This window comes from Babylonia areolata, chromosome 27 (genome assembly GCF_041734735.1).
Source record: "Babylonia areolata isolate BAREFJ2019XMU chromosome 27, ASM4173473v1, whole genome shotgun sequence".
Taxonomy (NCBI): Eukaryota; Metazoa; Mollusca; class Gastropoda; order Neogastropoda; family Buccinidae; genus Babylonia; species Babylonia areolata.
In genome coordinates, this window is record NC_134902.1 from 35889978 (window position 1) to 35914951 (window position 24974).

At 43.2% G+C, this 24974-nt stretch overlaps 1 protein-coding gene across 2 annotated transcripts in view; it reads right to left on the reverse strand.

Annotated features, from left to right (window-relative positions):
• LOC143301536 (protein kinase C and casein kinase substrate in neurons protein 1-like) overlaps positions 1–24974 on the reverse strand; it is a 57842-nt gene that overhangs the window by 9480 nt on the left and 23388 nt on the right. The window contains exons 3-10 of one of the 2 annotated variants that reach the window (XM_076615906.1): positions 22172–22371; positions 19387–19524; positions 17423–17548; positions 15793–15893; positions 13894–14014; positions 12465–12664; positions 11748–11837; positions 963–1123 (exon numbers count right to left, since the gene is read on the reverse strand). In XM_076615906.1, the coding sequence (XP_076472021.1) occupies positions 963–1123; positions 11748–11837; positions 12465–12664; positions 13894–14014; positions 15793–15893; positions 17423–17548; positions 19387–19524; positions 22172–22371 (1137 nt within the window). The remainder of the gene's footprint in view (positions 1–962; positions 1124–11747; positions 11838–12464; positions 12665–13893; positions 14015–15792; positions 15894–17422; positions 17549–19386; positions 19525–22171; positions 22372–24974) is intronic. The other variant, XM_076615907.1, reaches the window with a different exon arrangement.

The window sequence follows — 24974 nt, forward strand, 5'->3', positions numbered from 1 at the left end:
TGAATACATAAAATTCTAAAAATGCACACTACTGTTAAGCCAAAATTATCATGATTATAAAATCATTATAAAGATATTTCACAGAAGTAATGATAAAGTCACCTTTATACTGGTATGCTCATCAAAAGCAGTTCTAACACTAACACTCACTGAAAATGATTTTATCATTCTAATTGCAAAGCTATACTCTTGTCTAACAGATACTTACCATCTTCATAAATCATGGTATTGAAAGTAAGCTTTCTTGAAATTGATGACATCAATCTACAAAAATTATATGGGCAAAGAAGGCGTTGGGGAATCAGTTCATAAACAAACAGGCACAAATATCACATATACGGAAAAGCTCATCTGTTTGGAAAGTGACCCAGAACCCGTATTGTTTTTTTCTTGTATACTGATCTTTTAAATGTTCATCAGTACAAACAAACATACATATACTTTAACACCATAGGCCGTGTGTGTTATGTGTTTGTATGAAAGAACAAGAGAGAGAGAGAGTGTGAGTGCGTGGATTGGGGGAGGGGGGTGGGGCTTGGTGATGTGGGTGTGACTGTGAGTGTGTGTGCCTTCCCACGGTATGTATCTCCCGAAACAGCCTGTTTCTGGCTCCTGTTTCCTTAGATGAACCCCCCAAGGATCGCCCAATACACCCTCTCAGACAAATCTAAGGTCACTGGGTGCATTTCTAACAGTGAGAACACGGAACATGATTCCCCCCCCTTCCCCCCATCCTGCACTACAGTCAGCCTCACTCTATCTTTGTTGTCAATTTGGGGGTAGGAGTGTTTGTGGGAGGAGGGGGGGTGGGGGGATTTTCTTTTTTCCCAGAGGACAAACGGACACACAAACAGTGACACACACACAGACAGATTCTACAAGATTTGAAGCCAATTTCATCATCCTCAGCCTGCACACACACACACACACACACACACACAAACTAACTCAGACAAACCCACCAGCTTTGAAGCCAATCTCATCATCCTCGGCCTTTTCATAATCGTAGAGGGCGCGCACTGCCCACCCCTGGCTGTTGTCGTCCGTTCCTTCCTCCTCTGCCTCCAGGTCCGCATCACCGAACGGGTTCTCTCCATTCGCCCCCTCCACTGGCGCCGACCCTCTGAACACACACACACAACCATCCACAAATGAGATTTTATTTTATGGTTAAATAAAAGATAAAAGTGTTTTTTTCTTTTTTTTTCTCTCTCTCTCTCTCCCTCTCATGCACAATTCTAAACATTTTTTCTTTTTTTTTTCTCTCTATCATGCACAATTCTAAACAGTCAAAGACACTTTTTGTTTTTTTGTTTTTACTTCTTTTTTTTCTTTTTTTTTTTATCTCTCTTAGTCAGGCTTTTTGTTATCGTAACAATGGACTGAGCCACAACTGATTTGCATTTCATGAATTTTCAGTCAGTGCTTTCGAATGAATGGGATTCTTGCTCTGGTGTGGACTGTTCAGTGTACTTCTTTCTCTCTCGTGTTTGTGTGAGCACGTGCTCCAGTGTGTGTGTGTGTGAGCATGCCTCTGTGCGTGCGTATGTGTGCATGTATGCGTGTGTGTGAGGGTATGTGAGTACATGTGTACGTGGATGAGTGTGTGTGTGTGTGTGTGTGTGTGTGTGTGTGTGTGTGTGTGTATCTGGGGAGGGAAGGGAAAGTAGGGAGGGGAACATTCAGGCAAGTGTGTGTGTGTGTGTGTGTGTGTGTGTGTGTGTGTGAATATCAACATAGTATATCCACAAATTGATACCACCTTTGCTAAGTGTTTAGTCTCCTGTCTGATGTCCCATCTTCTGCCTCACCATTATGTATCAAACCCTTTTTATTCTGTTTCTTTCATGAACGTTTGACAATGAATCCATACTTCGAAACATATACAGCAAGATTTTTTTTTTTTTTTTCAATTTTTCTTTTCACTTCAAATTGAAATTCCTATTTTGATGTACTATGAACACTAAAGAAACTCAATGGAAAAAAAAAAAGGAAAATAAAGCTGCAGTACTGTGACTCTTACACAATGTGGGATGAAGCAGGACTTTTATCAGCTTCAAAGCTGCAGACAAAGATTCACATTTATCAAACTAAATAAATTTTTTTTTAAAACCAAGAAAGAAAAAACAACAAAAAACCCATTCCAAGTGATCCCTGTGACAGTGCCAGCCTCTTCTATCCCGACAGTCCTTTTCACCATGGGGAAAAGTGCTAGCATTCCACTTCCGTCAGTCCATGCTACAGGCTGTGTAACTACCCCCTCGTCCATTCTGTGGTAACCCCAGCAACCACAGGCAGCAGTTGTTACACTCCTCAAGTAGATATAAAAGTTTTTTTACATTTTCAAATGTGTTCCGTTGTTTGTTACACTTTTTTGTATTTGTATTTGTATTTCTTTTTATCACAACAGATTTCTCTGTGTGAAATTCGGGCTGCTCTCCCCAGGGAGAGCGCGTCGCTACACTACAGCGCCACCCATTTTTTTTGGTATTTTTTCCTGCATGTCGTTTTATTTGTTTTTCCTATCGAAGTGGATTTTTCTACAGAATTTTGCCAGGAACAACCCTTTTGTTGCCGTGGGTTCTTTTACGTGCGCTAAATGCATGCTGCACACGGGACCTCGGTTTATCGTCTCATCCGAATGACTAGCGTCCAGACCACCACTCAAGGTCTAGTGGAGGGGGAGAAAATATCGGCGGCTGAACCGTAATTCGAACCAGCGCACTCAGATTCTCTCGCTTCCAAGGCGGACGCGTTACCTCTAGGCCATCACTTATCACACCAAACCACCAGCCACTCTCCCTCAGCCCTCAGTGTCATTGAAGCACTATCTGGTACAGGCCAGTATAACCCTCTTAACCCATTCAGCCCTGAGTGTCATTGAAGCACTATCTGGTACAGGCCAGTATAACCCTCTTAACCCATTCAGCCCTCAGTGTCACTGAAGCACTATCTGGTACAGGCCAGTATAACCCTCTTAATCCATTCAGCCCTCAGTGTCACTGAAGCACTATCTGGTACAGGCCAGTATAACCCTCTTAACCCATTCAGCCCTCAGTCTCACTGAAGCACTATCTGGTACAGGCCAGTATGACCCTCTTAACCCATTCAGCCCTCAGTGTCACTGAAGCACTATCTGGTACAGGCCAGTATGACCCTCTTAACCCATTCAGCCCTCAGTGTCACTGAAGCACTATCTGGTACAGGCCAGTATGACCCTCTTAACCCATTCAGCCCTCAGTGTCACTGAAGCACTATCTGGTACAGGCCAGTATAACCCTCTTAACCCATTCAGCCCTGAGTGTCATTGAAGCACTATCTGGTACAGGCCAGTATAACACTCTTAACCCATTCAGCCTTCAGTGTCACTGAAGCACTATCTGGTACAGGCCAGTATGACCCTCTTAACTCATTCAGCCCTCAGTGTCACTGAAGCACTATCTGGTACAGGCCAGTATGACCCTCTTAACCCATTCAGCCCTCAGTGTCACTGAAGCACTATCTGGTACAAGCCAGTATGACCCTCTTAACCCATTCAGCCCTCAGTGTCACTGAAGCACTATCTGGTACAGGCCATTATAACCCTCTTAACCCATTCAGCCCTCAGTGTCATTGAAGCACTATCTGGTACAGGCCAGTATAACACTCTTAACCCATTCAGCCCTCAGTGTCACTGAAGCACTATCTGGTACAGGCCAGTATAACCCTCTTAACCCATTCAGCCCTCAGTGTCACTGAAGCACTATCTGGTACAGGCCAGTATAACCCTCTTAACCCATTCAGCCCTCAGTGTCACTGAAGCACTATCTGGTACAGGCCAGTAAAACCCTCTTAACCCACTGAACCCCGGGGGGAGTTTACAGCCTTGGCAGGCTTCCATGAAATACTTATGCAGAGAAAAACAAACAAACAGAAAATGTACTGTTTTTCCCCCAAATTACATGCAGACACATCCAGAAATGCTGCAGAAGTTAGCTCCCTTCCCCTTCAGTTTACGCATGTGTGGGAACCGTTTTAATGAGAATAATTCTGACGCCAGAGCAATGCTCAGGCACAGGGCGGAATGAGTTGAATCCCCTCAGGGAAGAAGCTCAGTCTCTCCCCCCTCATGGAAGTATCAGTATCAGTATCAGTATCAGAAACTCAAGGACGCATCACTGCGTTCGGACAAATCCATACACACTACACCACATCTGATAAACAGATGCCTGACCAGCAGCGTAACCCAACACGCCTCATGGAAGAAAACAGAGAAGTGTGTGTTCAAAATCATCCACAAAAACCAAAGTAGCAGAAGTGAGAAGGGGAAGATGTGTCCACAAAAACAAATCCACAATGGTGAGAGTGGTTTCCCTAAACTACAGAAATGGTCAGCCTAAATGGGTGGAAGGGAAGGGAAAAGGGAGTACTACAGAAATGGTCAGCCTAAATGGGTGGAAGGGAAGGGAAAAGGGAGTACTACAGAAATGGTCAGCTTCAATGGGTGGAAGGGAAGGGAAAAGGGAGTACTACAGAAATGGTCAGCTTCAATGGGTGGAAGGGAAGGGAAAAGGGAGTACTACAGAAATGGTCAGCTTCAACGGGTGGAAGGGAAGGGAAAAGGGAGTACTACAGAAATGGTCAGCTTCAACGGGTGGAAGGGAAGGGAAAAGGGAGTACTACAGAAATGGTCAGCTTCAACAGGTGGAAGGGAAGGGAAAAGGGAGTACTACAGAAATGGCCAGCCTAAATGGGTGGAAGGGAAGGGAAAAGGGAGTACTACAGAAATGGTCAGCTTCAATGGGTGGAAGGGAAGGGAAAAGGGAGTACTACAGAAATGGCCAGCTTCAATGGGTGGAAGGGAAGGGAAAAGGGAGTACTACAGAAATGGCCAGCTTCAATGGGTGGAAGGGAAGGGAAAAGGGAGTACTACAGAAATGGCCAGCTTCAATGGGTGGAAGGGAAGGGAAAAGGGAGTACTACAGAAATGGCCAGCTTCAATGGGTGGAAGGGAAGGGAAAAGGGAGTACTACAGAAATGGCCAGCTTCAATGGGTGGAAGGGAAGGGAAAAGGGAGTACTACAGAAATGGCCAGCTTCAACGGGTGGAAGGGAAGGGAAAAGGGAGTACTACAGAAATGGTCAGCTTCAATGGGTGGAAGGGAAGGGAAAAGGGAGTACTACAGAAATGGCCAGCTTCAATGGGTGGAAGGGAAGGGAAAAGGGAGTACTACAGAAATGGCCAGCCTAAATGGGTGGAAGGGAAGGGAAAAGGGAGTACTACAGAAATGGTCAGCTTCAACGGGTGGAAGGGAAGGGAAAAGGGAGTACTACAGAAATAGCCAGCCTAAATGGGTGGAAGGGAAGGGAAAAGGGAGTACTACAGAAATGGCCAGCTTCAATGGGTGGAAGGGAAGGGAAAAGGGAGTACTACAGAAATAGCCAGCCTAAATGGGTGGAAGGGAAGGGAAAAGGGAGTGACAAGAAATGGTCAGCTTCAACGGGTGGAAGGGAAGGGAAAAGGGAGTGACAAGAAATGGTCAGCTTCAATGGGTGGAAGGGAAGGGAAAAGGGAGTACTACAGAAATGGTCAGCTTCAATGGGTGGAAGGGAAGGGAAAAGGGAGTACTACAGAAATGGTCAGCCTAAATGGGTGGAAGGGAAGGGAAAAGGGAGTACTACAGAAATGGTCAGCTTCAATGGGTGGAAGGGAAGGGAAAAGGGAGTACTACAGAAATGGTCAGCTTCAATGGGTGGAAGGGAAGGGAAAAGGGAGTACTACAGAAATGGTCAGCTTCAATGGGTGGAAGGGAAGGGAAAAGGGAGTGACAAGAATTCATGCAATGGCTGATGACAGCTGGTGAGAATAACTAGAGTATGCCCTGCAGACATCTGGCTAAAGGGCCTTTCAGTGTCAAGCACCTTCTGTCTGGAATTCTCTTCCTCTGGATCTTCATCACATACGAACGCTGTCCTCTTTCAAAATGAACTTGAAAACCCATCTGTTTGTACAGGCCATTGGGTGTGATGAAGCACAGCTAATCGTCTGCATTCTTCCTCCTCCTGCCCACCCACTATGCCCTCTACTGGAGTCATCATGTATTGTGTGTGTGTCTGTGGGTGGATGTTGGTGTGTGCGCGAACATGTGTATGGGCGCAGGCATGTGTAGGGTATTTTTGTCTTGAGTGTGTGTGTATGTGTGTGTGTGTGTGTGTGTGTGTGTGTGTGTGTGTGTTCATACCTGCAATTTGTAGTACTGTCTTGGTGAAAAGATACACATGTGTTGTTTTTTCATGTGCAAAGGTATGTTATCATGCACTATTGCATTTGTGTTATTTCATGTACGGCGTTTACAGCCGATCATATGGGAGTTTGTGTCTCATAAGTACTATCTATTATCATTTTCATTATTGTTAATAATATCATTATCTCTTTTTCTTCACTACAGTCAAGAAACATTCTCCCTTTCCCTCCCCCTTGATTATAGTCACATCTACTTTCTCTTTAGGAAGAAAATGTTAAAAAAAAAACCCAGATACATGTCACATGAAGCAGTAGTTTCTTTCCCATATGCTGTCAGAAAATATATTAGCAGCCAAGTTAACAGACAGACTACATAATCATGACACATTGTCCAACTTGGGAGTATCAGTCAATTTCCTGTATTGTGGCAACACTTACTTGGGGGTAACAGTCTATTTCCTGTACTGTACTAACACTTGGGGGTAACAGTCTATCTCCTGTACTGTACTAACACTTACTTGGGGGTAACAGTCTATTTCCTGTACTGTACTAACACTTACTTAGGGGTAACAGTCTATTTCCTGTACTGTACTAACACTTGGGGTAACAGTCTATCTCCTGTACTGTACTAACACTTGGGGGTAACAGTCTATTTCCTGTACTGTACTAACACTTGGGGGTAACAGTCTATTTCCTGTACTGTACTAACACTTGGGGGTAACAGTCTATCTCCTGTACTGTACTAACACTTGGGGGTAACAGTCTATTTCCTGTACTGTACTAACACTTACTTGGGGGTAACAGTCTATTTCCTATACTGTGTTAACACTTACTTGGGGGTAACAGTCTATTTCCTGTACTGTACTAACACTTACTTGGGAGTATCAGTCAATTTCCTGTATTGTGGCAACACTTACTTGGGGGTAACAGTCTATTTCCTGTACTGTACTAACACTTGGGGGTAACAGTCTATTTCCTGTACTGTACTAACACTTGGGGGTAACAGTCTATCTCCTGTACTGTACTAACACTTACTTGGGGGTAACAGTCTATTTCCTGTACTGTACTAACACTTACTTGGGGGTAACAGTCTATTTCCTGTACTGTACTAACACTTGGGGGTAACAGTCTATTTCCTGTACTGTACTAACACTTACTTGGGGGTAACAGTCTATTTCCTGTACTGTACTAACACTTACTTGGGGGTAACAGTATCTCCTGTACTGTACTAACACTTACTTGGGGGTAACAGTCTATTTCCTATACTGTGTTAACACTTACTTGGGGGGTAACAGTCTATTTCCTGTACTGTGTTAACACTTGCTTGGGACTAACAGTCTATTTCCTGTATTGTGTTAACACTTACTTGGGGTTAACAGTCTATTTCCTGTACTGTACTAACACTTACTTGGGGGTAACAGTCTATCTCCTGTACTGTACTAACACTTACTTGGGGGTAACAGTCTATTTCCTGTACCGTACTAACACTTACTTGGGGGTAACAGTCTATTTCCTATACTGTGTTAACACTTACTTGGGGGGTAACAGTCTATTTCCTGTACTGTGTTAACACTTGCTTGGGACTAACAGTCTATTTCCTGTATTGTGTTAACACTTACTTGGGGTTAACAGTCTATTTCCTGTACTGTGTTAACACTTGCTTGGGACTAACAGTCTATTTCCTGTACTGTGTTAACACTGGTTGGGGGTAACAGTCTATTTCCTGTACTGTGTTAACACTTGCTTGGGGGTAACAGTCTATTTCCTGTACTGTTTTAACACTTGCTTGGGGGTAACAGTCTATTTCTTGTACTGTGTTATTAACTTAACACTTGGGGGTAACAGTCTATTTCCTGCACTGTGTTAACAATTGGGGGTAACAGTCTATTTCCTGCACTGTATTAACACTTGGGGGTAACAGTCTATTTCCTGTACTGTGTTAACACCTGTGGGTAACCGTCTATTTCCTGTACTGTGTTAACAATTGGGGGTAACTGTCTATTTCCTGTACTGTGTTAACACTTGGGGGTAACAGTAAATTTCCTGCACTGTGTTATTAACTTAACACTTGGGGGTAACAGTCTATTTCCTGCACTGTGTTAACACTTGGGGCTAACAGTCTATTTCCTGCACTGTGTTAACACTTGGGGGTAACAGTCTATTTCCTGTACTGTGTTATTAACTTAACACTTGGGGGTAACAGACTATTTCCTACACTGTGTTAACAATTGGGGGTAACAGTCTATTTCCTGCACTGTGTTAACACTTGGGGGTAACAGTCTATTTCCTGCACTGTGTTAACACTTGGGGCTAACAGTCTATTTCCTGCACTGTGTTAACACTTGGGGGTAACAGTCTATTTCCTGCACTGTGTTAACACTTGGGGGTAACAGTCTATTTCCTGCACTGTGGTAACACTTACTCAGGGAGAACAGTCAATTTCAGGACTCCATCAGCAATCCCTAATTGTGAAAATACACCCCGACTACTAGGCAAGGGTGAAACTAAGAGAAGAAGCTGAGGGTGGATTGAGCACACGCTGCAGAAACCCGCATCTAACAGAAAGTGACAGGTTCTGACGTGGGAGTCCCCCCCAAAAAATGTATGGGATTGGTCGCTGTGATCTTCAGACTGGTACCAACAGATGAGATACACCTGGAGTAGTTGGAAAAGATAGAAGACATTGGAGGACTGCTGAATCATAATAATAATAATAATAATAAGGGGCACTAATTCAGTGCTTTTTCTCAGTTACAGCTCAAAGCACTTTATATGTACAAAAATTCAAACTATAAATGATGAAATAGTAAAAAAATATTAATTTACACAAACTTCAGACATTGTAGACAACTCATCCATCTCTCTCTCTCTCTCTCTCACTTGACAGTGCCCACACATGCATGAATACACAGAGTTTCAAACTGTGGTGGACTGTGTCGGCGTACTGTACCCCAGGCGGAAATATGGGCAATGAGGAAGATGTGACGGCACTTCAAAGCTTTTGTGACAAGCAAATACAACCAGCAAGTATTCCTCCTTCATACACATCACTCTTACATTACACACAATTGTTTATACCTGATAATTTCATGCTGGCAACATGCTTTTTCAACAACAAAAAAATCATGTTTCAACAGTGAGGGGGAGAAACGGGTTATATATTCTTTCCCTTTCATGTCATGAACACACAGATCACAGATATCAAAGAACAACGCTTTGAATGCAGTTTAGCAAGGAAGACAGGTCACTGTTTTTTATCCCCAGAAAATCTGACAAAGAAAGAATAAAAATGACAGAGATGGCACAAATAAGAACTTTTATAATGCATCAACTCCCTCCAACTTTTTGATGATACACCATAGATATCTTTTGCAGTGATTTTTGTCGGGTGGAGACACAACTTGTCTCCAGAATAGAAACCTGTCTCATTCCTTGCACAAAACCACATTCTAAGCTTCGTTCTTTGTGTGTCCCTTAACTGTTCTGCAGAATGCCAGCAGCCATTCTGGATACCTGAGATTATGACCACGTGAACAGTACTGGCCATGTATTGAGCATGCTTGACATACATGCAGAGATCAGGTTGGGTTCAATAGATAATAGGTCATATGACCGGAAGAACATAAAATCAATAGGTCATTTTGAAAATCAATAGGTCAAATATCACCCATCCCGGGCTTTTTCAAACTTTAATAATGCACAAATGAAAGGAAAATGTAATACATTGGCCATTCTGGTCATTCATTGACTAGAAAAAAAAGAAGTTAAGAATGTCATTGATTTCTGACAAGAAAATGCAATGTTCTGGTCTTCTGCGTTGACTAGAAAACATATACGACTGGCTCATTTACTGCTGTCAGGTGATTATGCCTTGCGGGAAGATGACGCAAGGACAACCCTTGGTTTTGCAGCCTACTTTCAGTTTTCCCGGAACTGCACTTGGTTAATGCAAAAGTGGGAACGCCAATTCTTCTCGCCGAAGCTCGCGAAAGGCTGCGATAAAGATTCGTTTCGGATTTCGTTTCGTCACGGATCCGTATTTTAATAAACCAGTTTATAGTCATTTCCTGTAGGAGCGGACGACAAAGCGATCGCGATCATTAAAGAGAGAGAGAGAGAGAGAGATGGTTACTTTGGTTGACCGACTGGTCATAAAAACAATAAGTCATGTGACCTGGCAACTTGAAAAACAATAGGTCATTTCAAAATTAAATGCGTCAATGACCGATGACCGATGTCGAACCTGATCCCTGTACATGTACACATTTCATAAACACACTGATGTACATTTCACAGCATAACAATGGGTGACGACCCGAGACAAAGGGCAGGGAGGGAAACAACAGCTGTAGATGAAGAGGCTGGACGAGGGGGAAATCAGGGAGAGTTGTGAGGGGGGAGGGGGGGAAAGACAAGGCTGAAAGTGGGGAGGGATTATCAACACTGTCATCTCTCCAACACTTTTACCCACATCTCCCAAACTTCTCAGATTTGTTAATCACACACTTTTAACACCTCTCATAACAATCTCTTGATTAGTTTAAAATATATTTTTTATCCTTTTTTTCCCAGATGTGTAAATCAAACAATATTTGTGCAGCATCAAATTAAGTGCTCACTGAAAATGTCAGAGTGACATTAGAAATTTTTAATAATGACAGTACTGCCATGAATTTTGACCTCATCTGAACAAAATGAGTACAGTGTTTGATGTCTTCTACAGAGCAGACACTAATCTTATTTTCAAATCTTAAAGTATCTTTATTTGTTTATCATATATTTTCCTGGGATGTAATTTTGCAGGACAGATAAAGACACCAAGACGAAAAAGAAGGGACAGAGGACAGCTACGCTAAAGTGCCAAGCCCCATAGCCTTTTTTCAGTACTCCTGACAATGCAGGTCAGTACATATCAAATCCATCATTTCAGAAACCTTCTCACTGTTTTTCATTTCATTAACTTCAGTGTGTGTATATATATAAAAAAAGTCAGGTCTGTATCAGACATCTGCGAGTGTTGGGGTGTGGAGATCAACACTGATACCATTATTAATCCTACAGGAAACTGAACACGATGGAAAAATCACAATGACCAATGTACAGCAGTTTTACAAAGAGCGAAACTTCCAAACACCAGTACAAGTATCATTGCACACACACACACACACACACACACATGTACACACACACATATAATCACACACTGCAGTGAAATCAACATATATATATATATATATGATAATGACTGAAAGATGCATTCGTTCCTACAATTCCAGTGACAGACTGACAACACTCAAGGAAACAGAAAAGCAATGAGGACATCACAGTGAAAACACAATGAAAACTGGAAAACGGGGGGTTAACGAATAGGATGGCCCGGGGTTGGCTGCTCAGAAAACAAAACCATGCTACAGCTAAGTGAAAACATCCGATGGTTTCCAAACAATCCATTTCTAAATGCCAAGGATTTATATGTACTATCATGCGCAATATAGGCATTCCATGCTTGGGACGGAAATATATACTTGGATTTATTGGAGGAGTTTTTAACTGCCGATTCAACTCGTTGCTCCTCATCTTCGCCAAACGGATTGAGCGAGTGGTCGTAGGAATTACTGTCGATAGAATATCACCACAGCAGCATAAATAAGGAAAAGCCGATGAAGGAATTACAATGGATAACATACACACAACACCATGTTAAAATCAGGTGGGCCACTACACCACAATAAAAAAAAAAAAGGAATATGGCACTGTTACCATACAATTAAATGAGTAAAAAGTTACCACTTAAGCTGATCTATAGCAATGACAATTTCAGCAAAAAAAAAAAATTAATCAAACATAAAAAATTTAATCAAATGACCAAACTCATTACACATTACTATTTCCTGCAACGATTTCAATCATGTCTCAATAATTTAGTGAGTTTGAAAGAAAATACTGATCACAAAAGAAAATGTTGATCACAAAAAAGTAACATACAAAAGCACTCAAATAAAGTTACCTCCAAAACCACACACAAGTCTTCCCCATTTTAAATTTCTGTAATCAAAATTACAATAGGAGATCCTGCATCCTACTCATTCAAACATATTACTGAACAGTTTGTGACTTAATATCTAAGAAGACATGAAATAAGATAAATAATGAACTTTTTATTAATCTACATGAGTTTTTTTCCATAAAAAAAACCCAAACAAAAACAAGAAAAAAAAACCCACAAGCGCAGCAATACATACCCACTGACTTGCCGAGACGCAGAACCTGAATTGGAGGAGTTGGCCTGTGATCCAGATGAGAACTGCGGCTGGTCTGCATTGTAGCTGCCGTAGCTGTCTTCCCGAGTGTGGCGGATATTGGTGATGGTTATGCCCCCTTCCCCAGTGTTCACCGACCCTTTGCCCCGCTTGGAGATGGCCTGAAGCTCTGGCGAGTACTCCTGTGTTTTGTCAAACACAACGTCAGAACCCTCAGCACCTCTTTTATCTTATTTATTCAATATTTTGTTTTACTTTTTGTGTGTGGTATATGTAGTTTTGCATGCATGTCTTATAAACCTTGTAAGGTTCAACTGACATTAAAATTGATCCTGATTCTAGTTTTGGTTCCATCTTTTCTAGACTGGAGGAAGGTGAAAAAATTGAAGGTTGAAACGCATACCTGCCAGGAGTGTCTGTGAGAGTCTGGGTTCAAATCCCGGTCCCACCATTTCTCCCCTAAGTCTGACTGGAAAATCAAACTGAGCATCTTGTCATTCGGATGAGATGATAAACTGAGGTCCAATGTGCAGCATGCACTTGGCACGCTTAAAAAATCAAAAAAATCCACGGTGACAAATTTGTTGTTCTCTGGCAAAATTCTGTAGAAGAAATCCACTGTTTGGGTATATAAATAAATATGCATGCATTCAAAGTCTGTCTAAACTGTGTTGGGTTATGTAGCTGGTCCAGCATCTGCCAAACAGATATCGTGTAAGTTATTTGTATTTGTCTGAATACAGTGAAACCTCCTTGAGATACTGAAACTGAACTGAATGATCTGCAATCCAGTACGAAAAAAAACAAACAGAGGAGATGAATCTGGTCTCTTCGATGAAATGATAAGCCAAAGCCTCATGTGCAGCATAGCATTCAGCACACAAAAGAACTCTCAGCAACAAAAGGGATGTACATGGCAAAATTTTGTATAAAAAAAGCAACAACAACAAAAAAACCCACTCTGATTGGAAAATAAATTCACCTGTCCACACACACACACAGACAAAAAAGCCGCTGCTGCACTGTGGCAAAGAGCTCTCCATTCTCACTGATCTCAGACTGGGGTCACAACCTGGTCAAGGTCACAAAGTACACACATACACACTAACCTCAAATTGTCACACCCAGGTCAAGTTAACAACAACACACACACACAAACAAAGACCACAAACTGGGATCACAGCCAGGCCAAGGCCACAAAGCACAGTCATACACACATCCACTGACCTCAAACTGTCACAACCAGGTCAAGGTCACAAAGCACGCACGCACACACACACACACACTGACCTCAAACTGGGGTCACACTCAGATCAAGGTCACAAAGCGCGCACACAAACACACTGACCTGAAAATGGGGTCACACTCAGGTCAAGGTCACAAAGCACACAAACAACCCACACCCACTGACCTCAAACTGGGGCCAGGCCATGGCCATGTCCACCCCATGACTGCTGGACCAGAACTTTAGGTCCTTGTCCGGGTCGGTGTTGCCGATAGTTGCGTGCAGGTCAGTGTACACTCTGGCAAACCTGTAACACACAACACCAGACACACTTAGCACTCTCTGAAAACCAGGATCATACCCACAGATACCCTTATGGGGTTTCATCTGAAAGATCAAAATTCAGGACACAATGTCCTAGCTAAAAGAAAATCAGCTTGACAAACCAGGGGATTTAGGAGATAATGTCCTGATTCTTAGGAAAAATCTTTTTCTCTTTTGCTTTTCAGGAACACTTTCATTTGCATAAACAGCAACAAGAAAATAATTTTGGACATGGTGTCAGTTTTACAGAAAAGACTTACGTCATTTTCAAGAACTATCTGTGCAGTGTCCAATGTCTGACACTCAGAAAAATCCCCGAAAACGACGTGCGACTGCCTACAAGGCTGAGGCAAAAAAAAGCCCACCCGTGCATACGAGTGAACGTGGGAGTCGCAGCCCACAAATGAAGAACACAAAGAAGTACACCTGACAAACTTGGGTCATACGTGCAGAAACACTTACCCCTCGTTCATTCAGTATCACCTTGAAAGGAAAAATATAACACTAAAAAGTACAACTGCTTGTACGAATCCACTTCTGTGAGCTGATGCAGGAAGGCACAAATCTGGAGTACACACGACGGGCGCAGTAGCCGAATGGTTAAAGCGTTGGACTTTCAATCTGGTGGTCCTGGGTTCGAATCACGGTGACGGCGCCTGGTGGGTAAAGGGTGGAGATTTTTACGATCTCCCAGGTCAACATATGTGCAGACCTGCTAGTGCCTGAACCCCCTTCGTGTGTATACGCAAGCAGAAAATCAAATACGCAAGTTAAAGATCCTGTAATCCATGTCGGCGTTCGGTGGGTTATGGAAACAAGAACATACCCAGCATGCACACCCCCGAAAGCGGAGTATGGCTGCCTACATGGCTGGGTAAAAACGGTCATACACGTAAAAGCCCACTCACGTATATACGAGTGAACGTGGGAGTTGCAGCCCACGAACGCAGAAGAAGAAGGAGTACACAGGTGTCCTCCCCTTTTAACCTGTTCAACCCCAGAGAGTTCACAGCCTCGGCAGGCTTTCATGCTACACTGATGTGGAGAAAAAACCCCGCAGAAAATGTAGTGTTCTTCATCCAAACTACATCACACCCAGAACTACTGTAGAAATTAATTCCCTTTCATTACAGTTGATGTACGTGTAGGATGTGAAAACCGTTTTAACAAAACAAAGCCAAAGCAATACTTGGGTGCGGGACTCAATGAGTTACAGATGCACAGACAAAAAACCAATCTTGAGTTGTAGATGAAAGTTAAAAATCAACACTCAAATGCAGAAAAGAACAAATGTGTAAGAATGGCACATGTCAGATTCCGAAGAGGCTGGGTCACCCTGAACGGAGGCTACCAGGCACACCAGGATCCCATCAGGACACTGGAGAGGAGACACCAGACTACTATCTACCACCTTCACACAGGACACTGCGGCCTCCGAGCACACCTGAAGAGGATTGGAGTGGCAGCCACATCCCTATGTGATTGCGGCCAGGCTGACCAGACCCCATCCCATATTCTCCAAGACTGCCCCCTGTATGAGAAGATGCGGCAGCAGTCCTGGCCTTGGGGTGCTGACCTCAACACCAAGCTCTGGGGGACGGCAGCCGATCTTCACCGGATGTCCGAGTTTGTGGCATCCCTCGGACTTCGACCCTGACTGCGTAGCTGTCGAACGCAAAAGAAAGAAAAGAAGGCACATGCCACACACACCTGTGACAAACAAAACACACAAACACAGAAAAGTCATGTGCCTGCACTTACTTGGCATCTACACTCAAGTCCAAGCATGAGTGCATCTCGAAGAAAGCCTTTTTGAAGAATTCGATACGCTTTCGTTCAAACTCCTGGCATTTGTCATACACCTGAAAACAAAGTTATCGCTGTCAAATTCATGAACATGAATAAGGTGAATGCAAAATCACACTGTGCATCAACTGCTGATCAAGTCTAATAACATACTCCACAACAAAGACAAAACTATGATGGAAACACACACACACACACACACACATACATGCTGACAACATAGGTCCCTCTCTTTCTGGACGCTTAAAAACTGGGAAAAGAAAAAAATCATAAAAGAAGAACAAGTTAAAAATAAGATAAATAAAATCCTTGACAAAATTATACACAGTCTGCAGACATTTGCATGCAGACAAAAATAGCAAATTTCTTTATCCAGTGTGTAACATACAAAAGCACTTTCCATTTCTTTTCTTCTGTTTTTTTTTTTGGTGTATGAGGTGATTGCCTAACAATAAATCATATCCAAATACAAAGGCAATATCAGAAACACTGGCAATCATTTCATATCTGCATGCAAACACAAATGTTCACCCCCCCCCCCCCCCCACAAACGTTCACCCCCCCCCACCTCTTTCAATGGGTCAGATGTACAAATAAAGAAAAAAAGAAAAAAAAAGAAAAGAAGAAAGCAAACTGAACCTTCAGAAGAAATGAGATGAACCATGTGTTCAACATATGTTTACGACATGCCATGAATCATCTAGCCTACAACTTTTAAGCACATTAACCAAACATTTAATTTTTCACTAATTAAAAGGACAACAACAACAAAAAAAAGACAACACAGGAATGAATGTTCGATTCGCACAGCTTATCACCTGTAAGCATCCTATCCAAGTCTGAAAGCAAAATTTTTACCTGTAGCACACATAGTACTGTTGCTTGTGGTCCAGTTGGCTGCTCAGGGCCATATCAGGTCTGGCTATTGTAATTACATTCCCCCCCCCCCCCATTATATGTTGCTGTTTACACAAACCTAAGGTGGGCTCTCAAGGCCTGATCAGTGTATTGGGTTATGTCAAGATAAGGCACCTCTTCAATTTTCTTTCTCTCCCTCTCTCAGATGTGGTGTAGCCTATATGGAACAGTCCACACGCTCTGACACCTTGTAACTGAAACTGGCTCCAATACTTGATACCAGACAACACACTTTCACATTTTCAAACTGCCCCTTTTCTTTGCATCCAGAGAATGTGTCGTAGGCAAACCCGTGCCTTAAAGGCCAAACATTGTGGTATTTACCTCATTCAAGAGGCTGATGACTTTCTGTTGTCTAATTCTTACTTCTGTCAAATCATTAATACACTTATTTCTATCACATCATCAATAAAATTTCTTATCACGTCCTCAATATGCTTATTTCTGTCATATCCTCAACGAACTTCACTGACTTACTTGTGCCACATACTCAATCTGCTTACTTCTGACAAATCCACAATCTGTTTATTTTTGCCATATCCTCAGTCTACTTTCTTCTGAGATATCCTCAACAATATACTTCAAAGATGTCCCAAGATTATAATACATACTTCAAACATATCCTCAGTATATATGTACTTCGGACATATTCTCAACGTATACTTACCTCTGACATGTCCTCAATGTACTTTGCATTGTATCCGTTCAAGTCGTTCAAACAGGCCTCGTACTTTTCCCGTGTCGCTTCCACTTCTTGTTGGCATTTCCGTAACTTGTCCTGCATCTTTCGCAACTGTGAAGCCAAACACACACACACAAATACACACAAAATTAAACAACATACTAACATTATCGTTATATGAATATAAATACAAAGAAACAAAACACATATGTACAGGCGCATGAACTTATATTCCCTGCACTCTTTCCACACATTAGAATTTTAGATAAATAGCATGCATCCACACGAACACATACAATCCATTTATAACTTTATAAAGTATTACACACACTCTGATCTATCTTAAGAAACTTAGGACACACACTCTGATCTATCTTAAGAAACTGTTTTTTTTACCTTCACAATCAATTCTGCAATAAATCAAATAGAAAAGGTCTACGCAAAGAACTAAACAAAAAAAAACACAAAAAGCCCACAGAAATACACACACTAATGTGTGCAAACATACACGCATGCAAACATGTATACAAACGTGCCTGTACTCACACACACACGAAACACAACCACTCACCCATCTACCCCATACCCCTATCCCACGCCTCTCTCAAAACCAACCACTCACTCACACACAACCCCCAACACAGGGTTGGGATGACAACTCACACTGTCAGATGACACAGAAGGGAGGACAACTCACACTGTCAGGTGACATGGAAGGGAGGACAACTCACACTGTCAAGCGACACGGAGGGAGGACAACTCACATTGTCAGGCGACACAGAAGGGAGGACAACTCACACTGTCAAGCGACACGGAGGGAGGACAACTCACATTGTCAGGCGACACAGAAGGGAGGACAACTCACACTGTCAGATGACACGGAGGGAGAACAACTCACACTGTCAGGCGACACAGAAGGGAGGACAATTCACACTGTCAGATGACACGGAGGGAGAACAACTCACACTGTCAGGTGACATGGAAGGGAGGACAACTCACACTGTCAGATGACACGGAGGGAGGACAACTCACACTGTCAGATGACACAGAAGGGCGGACAACTCACACTGTCAGGTGACACAGAAGGGCGGACAACTCACACTGTCAGGTGAAATGGAAGGGAGGACAACTCACACTGTCAGATGACATGTAAGGGAGGACAACTCACACTGTCAGGCGACACGGAAGGGAGGACAACTCACATTGTCAGGCGACACAGAAGGGAGGACAACTCACACTGTCAGATGACACAGAAGGGAGGACAACTCACACTGTCAGATGACACAGAAGGGAGGACAACTCACACTGTCAGATGACATGGAAGGGAGGACAACTCACACTGTCAGATGACACAGAAGGGAGGACAACTCACACTGTCAGGCGACATGGAAGGGAGGACAACTCACACTGTCAGATGACACAGAAGGGAGGACAACTCACACTGTCAGATGACATGAAAGGGAGGACAACTCACACTGTCAGGCGACATGGAAGGGAGGACAACTCACACTGTCAGATGACATGGAAGGGAGGACAACTCACACTGTCAGGCGACATGGAAGGGAGGACAACTCACACTGTCAGATGACACGGAGGGAGAACAACTCACATTGTCAGGTGACATGGAAGGGAGGACAACTCACACTGTCAGATGACACAGAAGGGAGGACAACTCACACTGTCAGGTGACATGGAAGGGAGGACAACTCACACTGTCAGATGACACAGAAGGGAGGACAACTCACACTGTCAGGTGACACAGAAGGGAGGACAACTCACACTGTCAGGTGACATGGAAGGGAGGACAACTCACACTGTCAGATGACACAGAAGGGAGGACAACTCACACTGTCAGATGACACAGAAGGGAGGACAACTCACACTGTCAGATGACACAGAAGGGAGGACAACTCACACTGTCAGGTGACACAGAAGGGAGGACAACTCACACTGTCAGGTGATATGGAGGCGTCCCCGCGTGCGTTGTTCTCCTGGTGGGCTGTGCTCTTCTCGGTGCGGCAGGCTGTGTGGTATTCCTTGCGCGCCGTCATCACCTTGCTCAGACGCTTTCCCCACGGCTTCTGGGCCTGCACACGCAATGCCACACCCCATGCTGTCAGCCATGTCCTACTATTGTATTGTATTGTATTGTATTGTATTGCATTACACTGTACTGTATTGCACTGCATTGCATTGTATTGCATTACATTGTATTCTATTCCTCTTTTATCACAACAGATTTCTCTCTGTCTGAAATTCGGGCTGCTCTCCCCAGGGAGAGCGTGTCGTCTACACTGACAGTGCCACCCTTTTTGTGTGTGTGTGTGTGTGTGTTTTTTCATCCTGCAATTTCATCTTTTTTCCTATCGAAGTGGATTTTTCTACAGAATTTTGCCAGGGACAACCCTTTTGTTGCCACTAGTTCTTTAAAAAGCGTTGAGTGCATGCTGCACAAGGGACCTCAATTTATTGTCTCATCCGAATGACTGGCGTCCAGACCACCATTCAAAAAGTTTAGCAGAAAGTACTGACTGCTGTGGGATTCAAAGCAATGCGCTCAAGATTCTCTCGCTTCCAAAGCAGATGCGTTACCGCTAGGCCAACACTCCACATACGACCATCAGAAGAGCAGTGGTGGCAACTGCTGTCACAACTATCTGGCCTAGAATTTGATTGAAGTGGAGAGTGTCTTGCCCATGTTACATCCCCGCTTTCTAAGCCAAAAGGGCTTCAGGACAGTCAGCAATGGGATGGTCTACAAAGGCCAACTAGCCCCCAAGGCTGCAGCACTTAGAGCCAGTGCAATCTTGCCTCTAAATTTGACAGTCATAGTGCTTCACAAAAGACTAGGCTGTGAATGACTTCCCATTGCAATGGAGAAACCATTGATCATACGGCTCTCACTTTGCTGTTGGCCAAACTGTAAGCTTATCTCAATCCACACCTCACCCACCCCTCTCCTTCATCACTTTGGTTTTCCTCTACTGGCTCTGAAATGGTGGTGTCTTATGTATTTTTCTGATGACACCATTCAACAAATTGTGTGCATATGTGTGTGTGCCTGCATGTGAGTGTGTGTGTGTGAGTGTGTGCACGCGCGTACGTGCGCATGTGTGTATGTGTAAGTGGGTCTGAGTGAGCATGTGCGAGAGTGTGTGTGTGTGTTTGTGTGTGCTCACGCGTGTATGATGGTCATGGCTAAGGTCAGATGTTTTCTTTCCTTGAGCAAAGTTAAAGTGTGGGTGATGGTGTGTGGCGGGGGGCAGGAGGGGGGGGGGGGGCAGAGGGGATATGGTGGGGGTTTGTAAACATTACAATGTGCCTACAAAACATGACCAAGAAAGGCTTTCCAGACAGAACTCTTTTACTGTGGCATCTTATAATCTCAAGTGCCCACACCTTCTAACAGTATGTTGAATAAAGAAAGAATGAACAAAACCAAGCAAACTATACTTAGATACATGGTAACATTATATACAAACTTTGAGATTCACATATTCACAAGCACAAACTCAACTACACACACACACACACACACACACACACACACACACACACACACACACACACATACTCACTCTCTCTTAACCCTTTCGCTGCCAGGAAAATAAGATTTAAGTGAAATCTATTTGCCAGGGTTTTTTCCCAAAAAACGGGTATAAATTTTCAAAAAATTCTGTGCTCTTTGTTATTGGAGAAAGACCCATAAAAGTATATATTTTCTGAAAGGTAAATGAATAAAGAATACAAAACACATGCTGTTTTCCCATTTTATATATTTTTAGTGACATGCTGTTGTTTTGAAATCAGTGTTTTGTTTTTTGTCACATTTTCAACTTGTTCATTACAAACATTAGTCAGGTAATTTGCACAAAAACATCATATTTTCTGGACAAATGGATATCTGCAAACACAAAATCATACTAGAACAACCACAATATATATATATTTTTTTTAAAGAGATAGATACACAATACATTGTGACTTCTCCAACTGATAAGATGGATGTGAGGCCACGCCCCCTCAGTCTCCACCCCCCCTCCTCCTCACCCCTCTCACACGGTCACTTGATTCAGTTCTCATCAGACCGCGTTGGCTGCGTGCCAAGACTATCGCTCTGCTGCTAATTCGGTCATCTGTCGTCTGCTAAGATCTGTACAGCCGGCATCACTCACTGACAGTCGCATCGTGGCCACTCTCTTCATTATTCATTTATTTTCTATCAGATCGTCCTATAAATGTTCATCTCTATCTTCTCCTTCGAATTTACGCTTCAATTCCTTCTGAGCATCAGCTAAAGAAAGAAATCATGGTTGATTTAGTTCGTCACGATCGCATGTCTTGAGCACGGCGTCAGTCCGACATTTTGTTGAGCGAGCGAGGAGAGAAGTCAGGCAAACACTTGGACAGTGACCCAACCAAAACGTTCAAATAAAGGAATGCTTCATGACATAGATGGGGTTTCTAGCTATGAATAGAATCTAGAGAGATTCCCCAGGCTAAAGCTACCGCTATTTTTGCCAAGGAAGTGAATGCAAACCAGGGAAAAGTCAGAATATTTCGATGACGAGTTATCTCGTCATGCAGGCAGCGAAGCATACATGCTTGCCATGACGAGTTATCTCGTCATGCAGGCAGCCTAGGGGTTAACTACCACATAAACACTCACACTCATTCTCTCTCAACACAAAATACCAACCAACTAACAAAAACCTTTATTTTTTTAAAGCTTACTTTTCTGAAACCATCCTCAAACTCTTTGGTCTCCTTGAAGTGCATCATGGACTTGTGGTAGTTCTCTTTCTGCCAGGTCTTGATGGAGGCATACACCTTCTGCATCAGGTCATCGCCCATGTTGTTGTGCAGCTCACTCAGCTGGTCTGATTCCACCAGCACACTGCGCCACGCCGCCTGGCCTGTCCCATACTCCGGACCTGGGTACAAATCACTTACATGGCCTTCATGTCACACACCTGGGTACACGTCACACACATTCCCTTCACGTTACACACCTGTGTACACGTCACATGCATAGCCTTCATGTCACACACCTGGGTACACGTCACACACATTCCCTTCACGTTACACACCTGTGTACACGTCACATACATAGCCTTCATGTCACACACCTGGGTACACGTCACACACATTCCCTTAACTTTACACACCTGTGTACACGTCACATACATAGCCTTCATGTCACACACCTGGGTACATGTCACACACATTCCCTTCACGTTACACACCTGTGTACACGTCACATACATAGCCTTCATGTTAAACACCTGGGTACACATCACATAGATACCCTTCACGTAATACACCTGGGTACATATCACATACATACCCTTCACGTTACAAACCTGGGTACATATCACATACATACCCTTCACGTTACAAACCTGGGTACACGTCACATACATACCATTCATGTTACACACCTGGGTACACGTCACATACATACCCTTCACATTACATGTCACATACACACCCTTCACGTCACACACCTGGGTACACGTCACATACATACACTTCACGCTGCACATCTGTGTACGTCACATACATACCCCTCACGTTACACACCAGGTACACACCTGGGTACATGTCACATACACACCCTTCATGTTACATACCTGTGTACACGTCACATACACACCTTTCGATTACAGACCTGGGTACACGTCCCATACACACCCTTCACGTTACATACTTGTGCACACGTCTTATACACATCTTTCAATTACAGGCCTGTGTACATGTCACATACACACCCTTCACAATACAGACATGTGTACATGTCACAAACACACCTTTCACATTACACACCTATGCATACATCACAAACACACCCTTCACATTACACACCTGGTTACAAATCACACACACACACACACACACACAAGTACACAACTTTCAAATACAGACCTGGGTACACGTCACAAACACACCGTTTGCATTACAAACCTGTGCACACATCACAGACGTATCCTTCACATTAGCCATTACACACCCGTGTACATGCCACACACGCACCCTTCACGTTACACACCTATGTACACATCACATACATACCCTTCACATTACACACCTGATTACTTGTCACAAACACATTTTTCACATTACACATGTCACATACATACCCTTCATATTACACACCTGATTACATGTCACAAACAATCTTCACATAACACACCTGTATAAACATCACAAACACACCCTTCACATAACACACCTGCGTAAACATCGCAAACACACCCTTCACATTACACAACCGAGTTCATGTCACAAACACACCCTTCACATTACACACCGGTGTACATATCACTAACACACCCTTTATGTTACACACCTGTGTACACATCACTTACATGACCTTCACATTAGATACCTGTTTATATATTCATCACAACACACCCTTCACAATGCACCTTGACATTTGACATTGTTGCTCAGATAGCTTTGTGTACTGCAAACAACCATAATAATTTATCAGAACTGCCCACCGAAACAATTAGTTCAGTTTCAGTTTCTCAAGAAGTCATCACTACAGTACATTCGGACAAATCCATGATTGTGCACTTCACATCTGCTAAGCAAATGTCTTATTCTTATTTATTCTCGTTGCTTATAGTCCAGCCGACCGCACAGGGTCATATCAGGACTGTCAAACTATACAAATGCTCACCTGCGTCAACACAAAACTGTCACATTTACAAAAAACACTAACACAAACCCACAAAACATGGTCCATGACACAGTATCACAACCATTTAGCTCCTTATGGCAAATAAGACCAGGCCATGCTGAGGACGCCAGCCCTTCCGCTTAATTCATCATCCCTAGATTAAAAAAAATCGAAAAAAATACTTCAAAGCCAAACAAAAAATACATAAATAAGGCCATATAGGCAAATAACACTGCAGAATGGGCAGCTAGTGCCCATCCCAGTGTTAACATCTCACTACCTAATCGCCAGAGCAAAACAGCACATCATAGCGGAAAAAGAGAATAAAGTGTTAAGGCTTGCTTGAAAAAAGAAAGGGGAATGGACTGGGAAGGCAGAAAAAGGAGACAACAGTGAAGAAAAAAGGCAGAAACAAAGAGAGTGATAGAAAAGAGGAAGTTTCTAGCACAGATTTTCCAGAAGGCGGGGATGCTGTTTATACTGAAAGACCCCCCACATCTCCACGGGGGTAAGCAGTGATGGCCTAGAGGTAACGCGTCCGCCTAAGAAGCGAGAGAGAATCTGAGCGCTCTGGTTTGAATCACGGCTCAGCCGCCAATATTTTCTCCCCCTCCACTAGACCTTGAGTGGTGGTCTGGATGCTAGTCATTCGGATGAGACGATAAACCGAGGTCCTGTGTGCAGCGTGCACTTAGCGCACGTAAAAGAACCCACGGCAACAAAAGGGTTGTTCCTGGCAAAATTCTGTAGAAAAATCCACTTCGATAGGAAAAACAAATAAAACTGCATGCAGGAAAAAATACAAAAAAAATGGGTAGCGCTGTAGTGTAGCAACGTGCTCTCCCTGGGGAG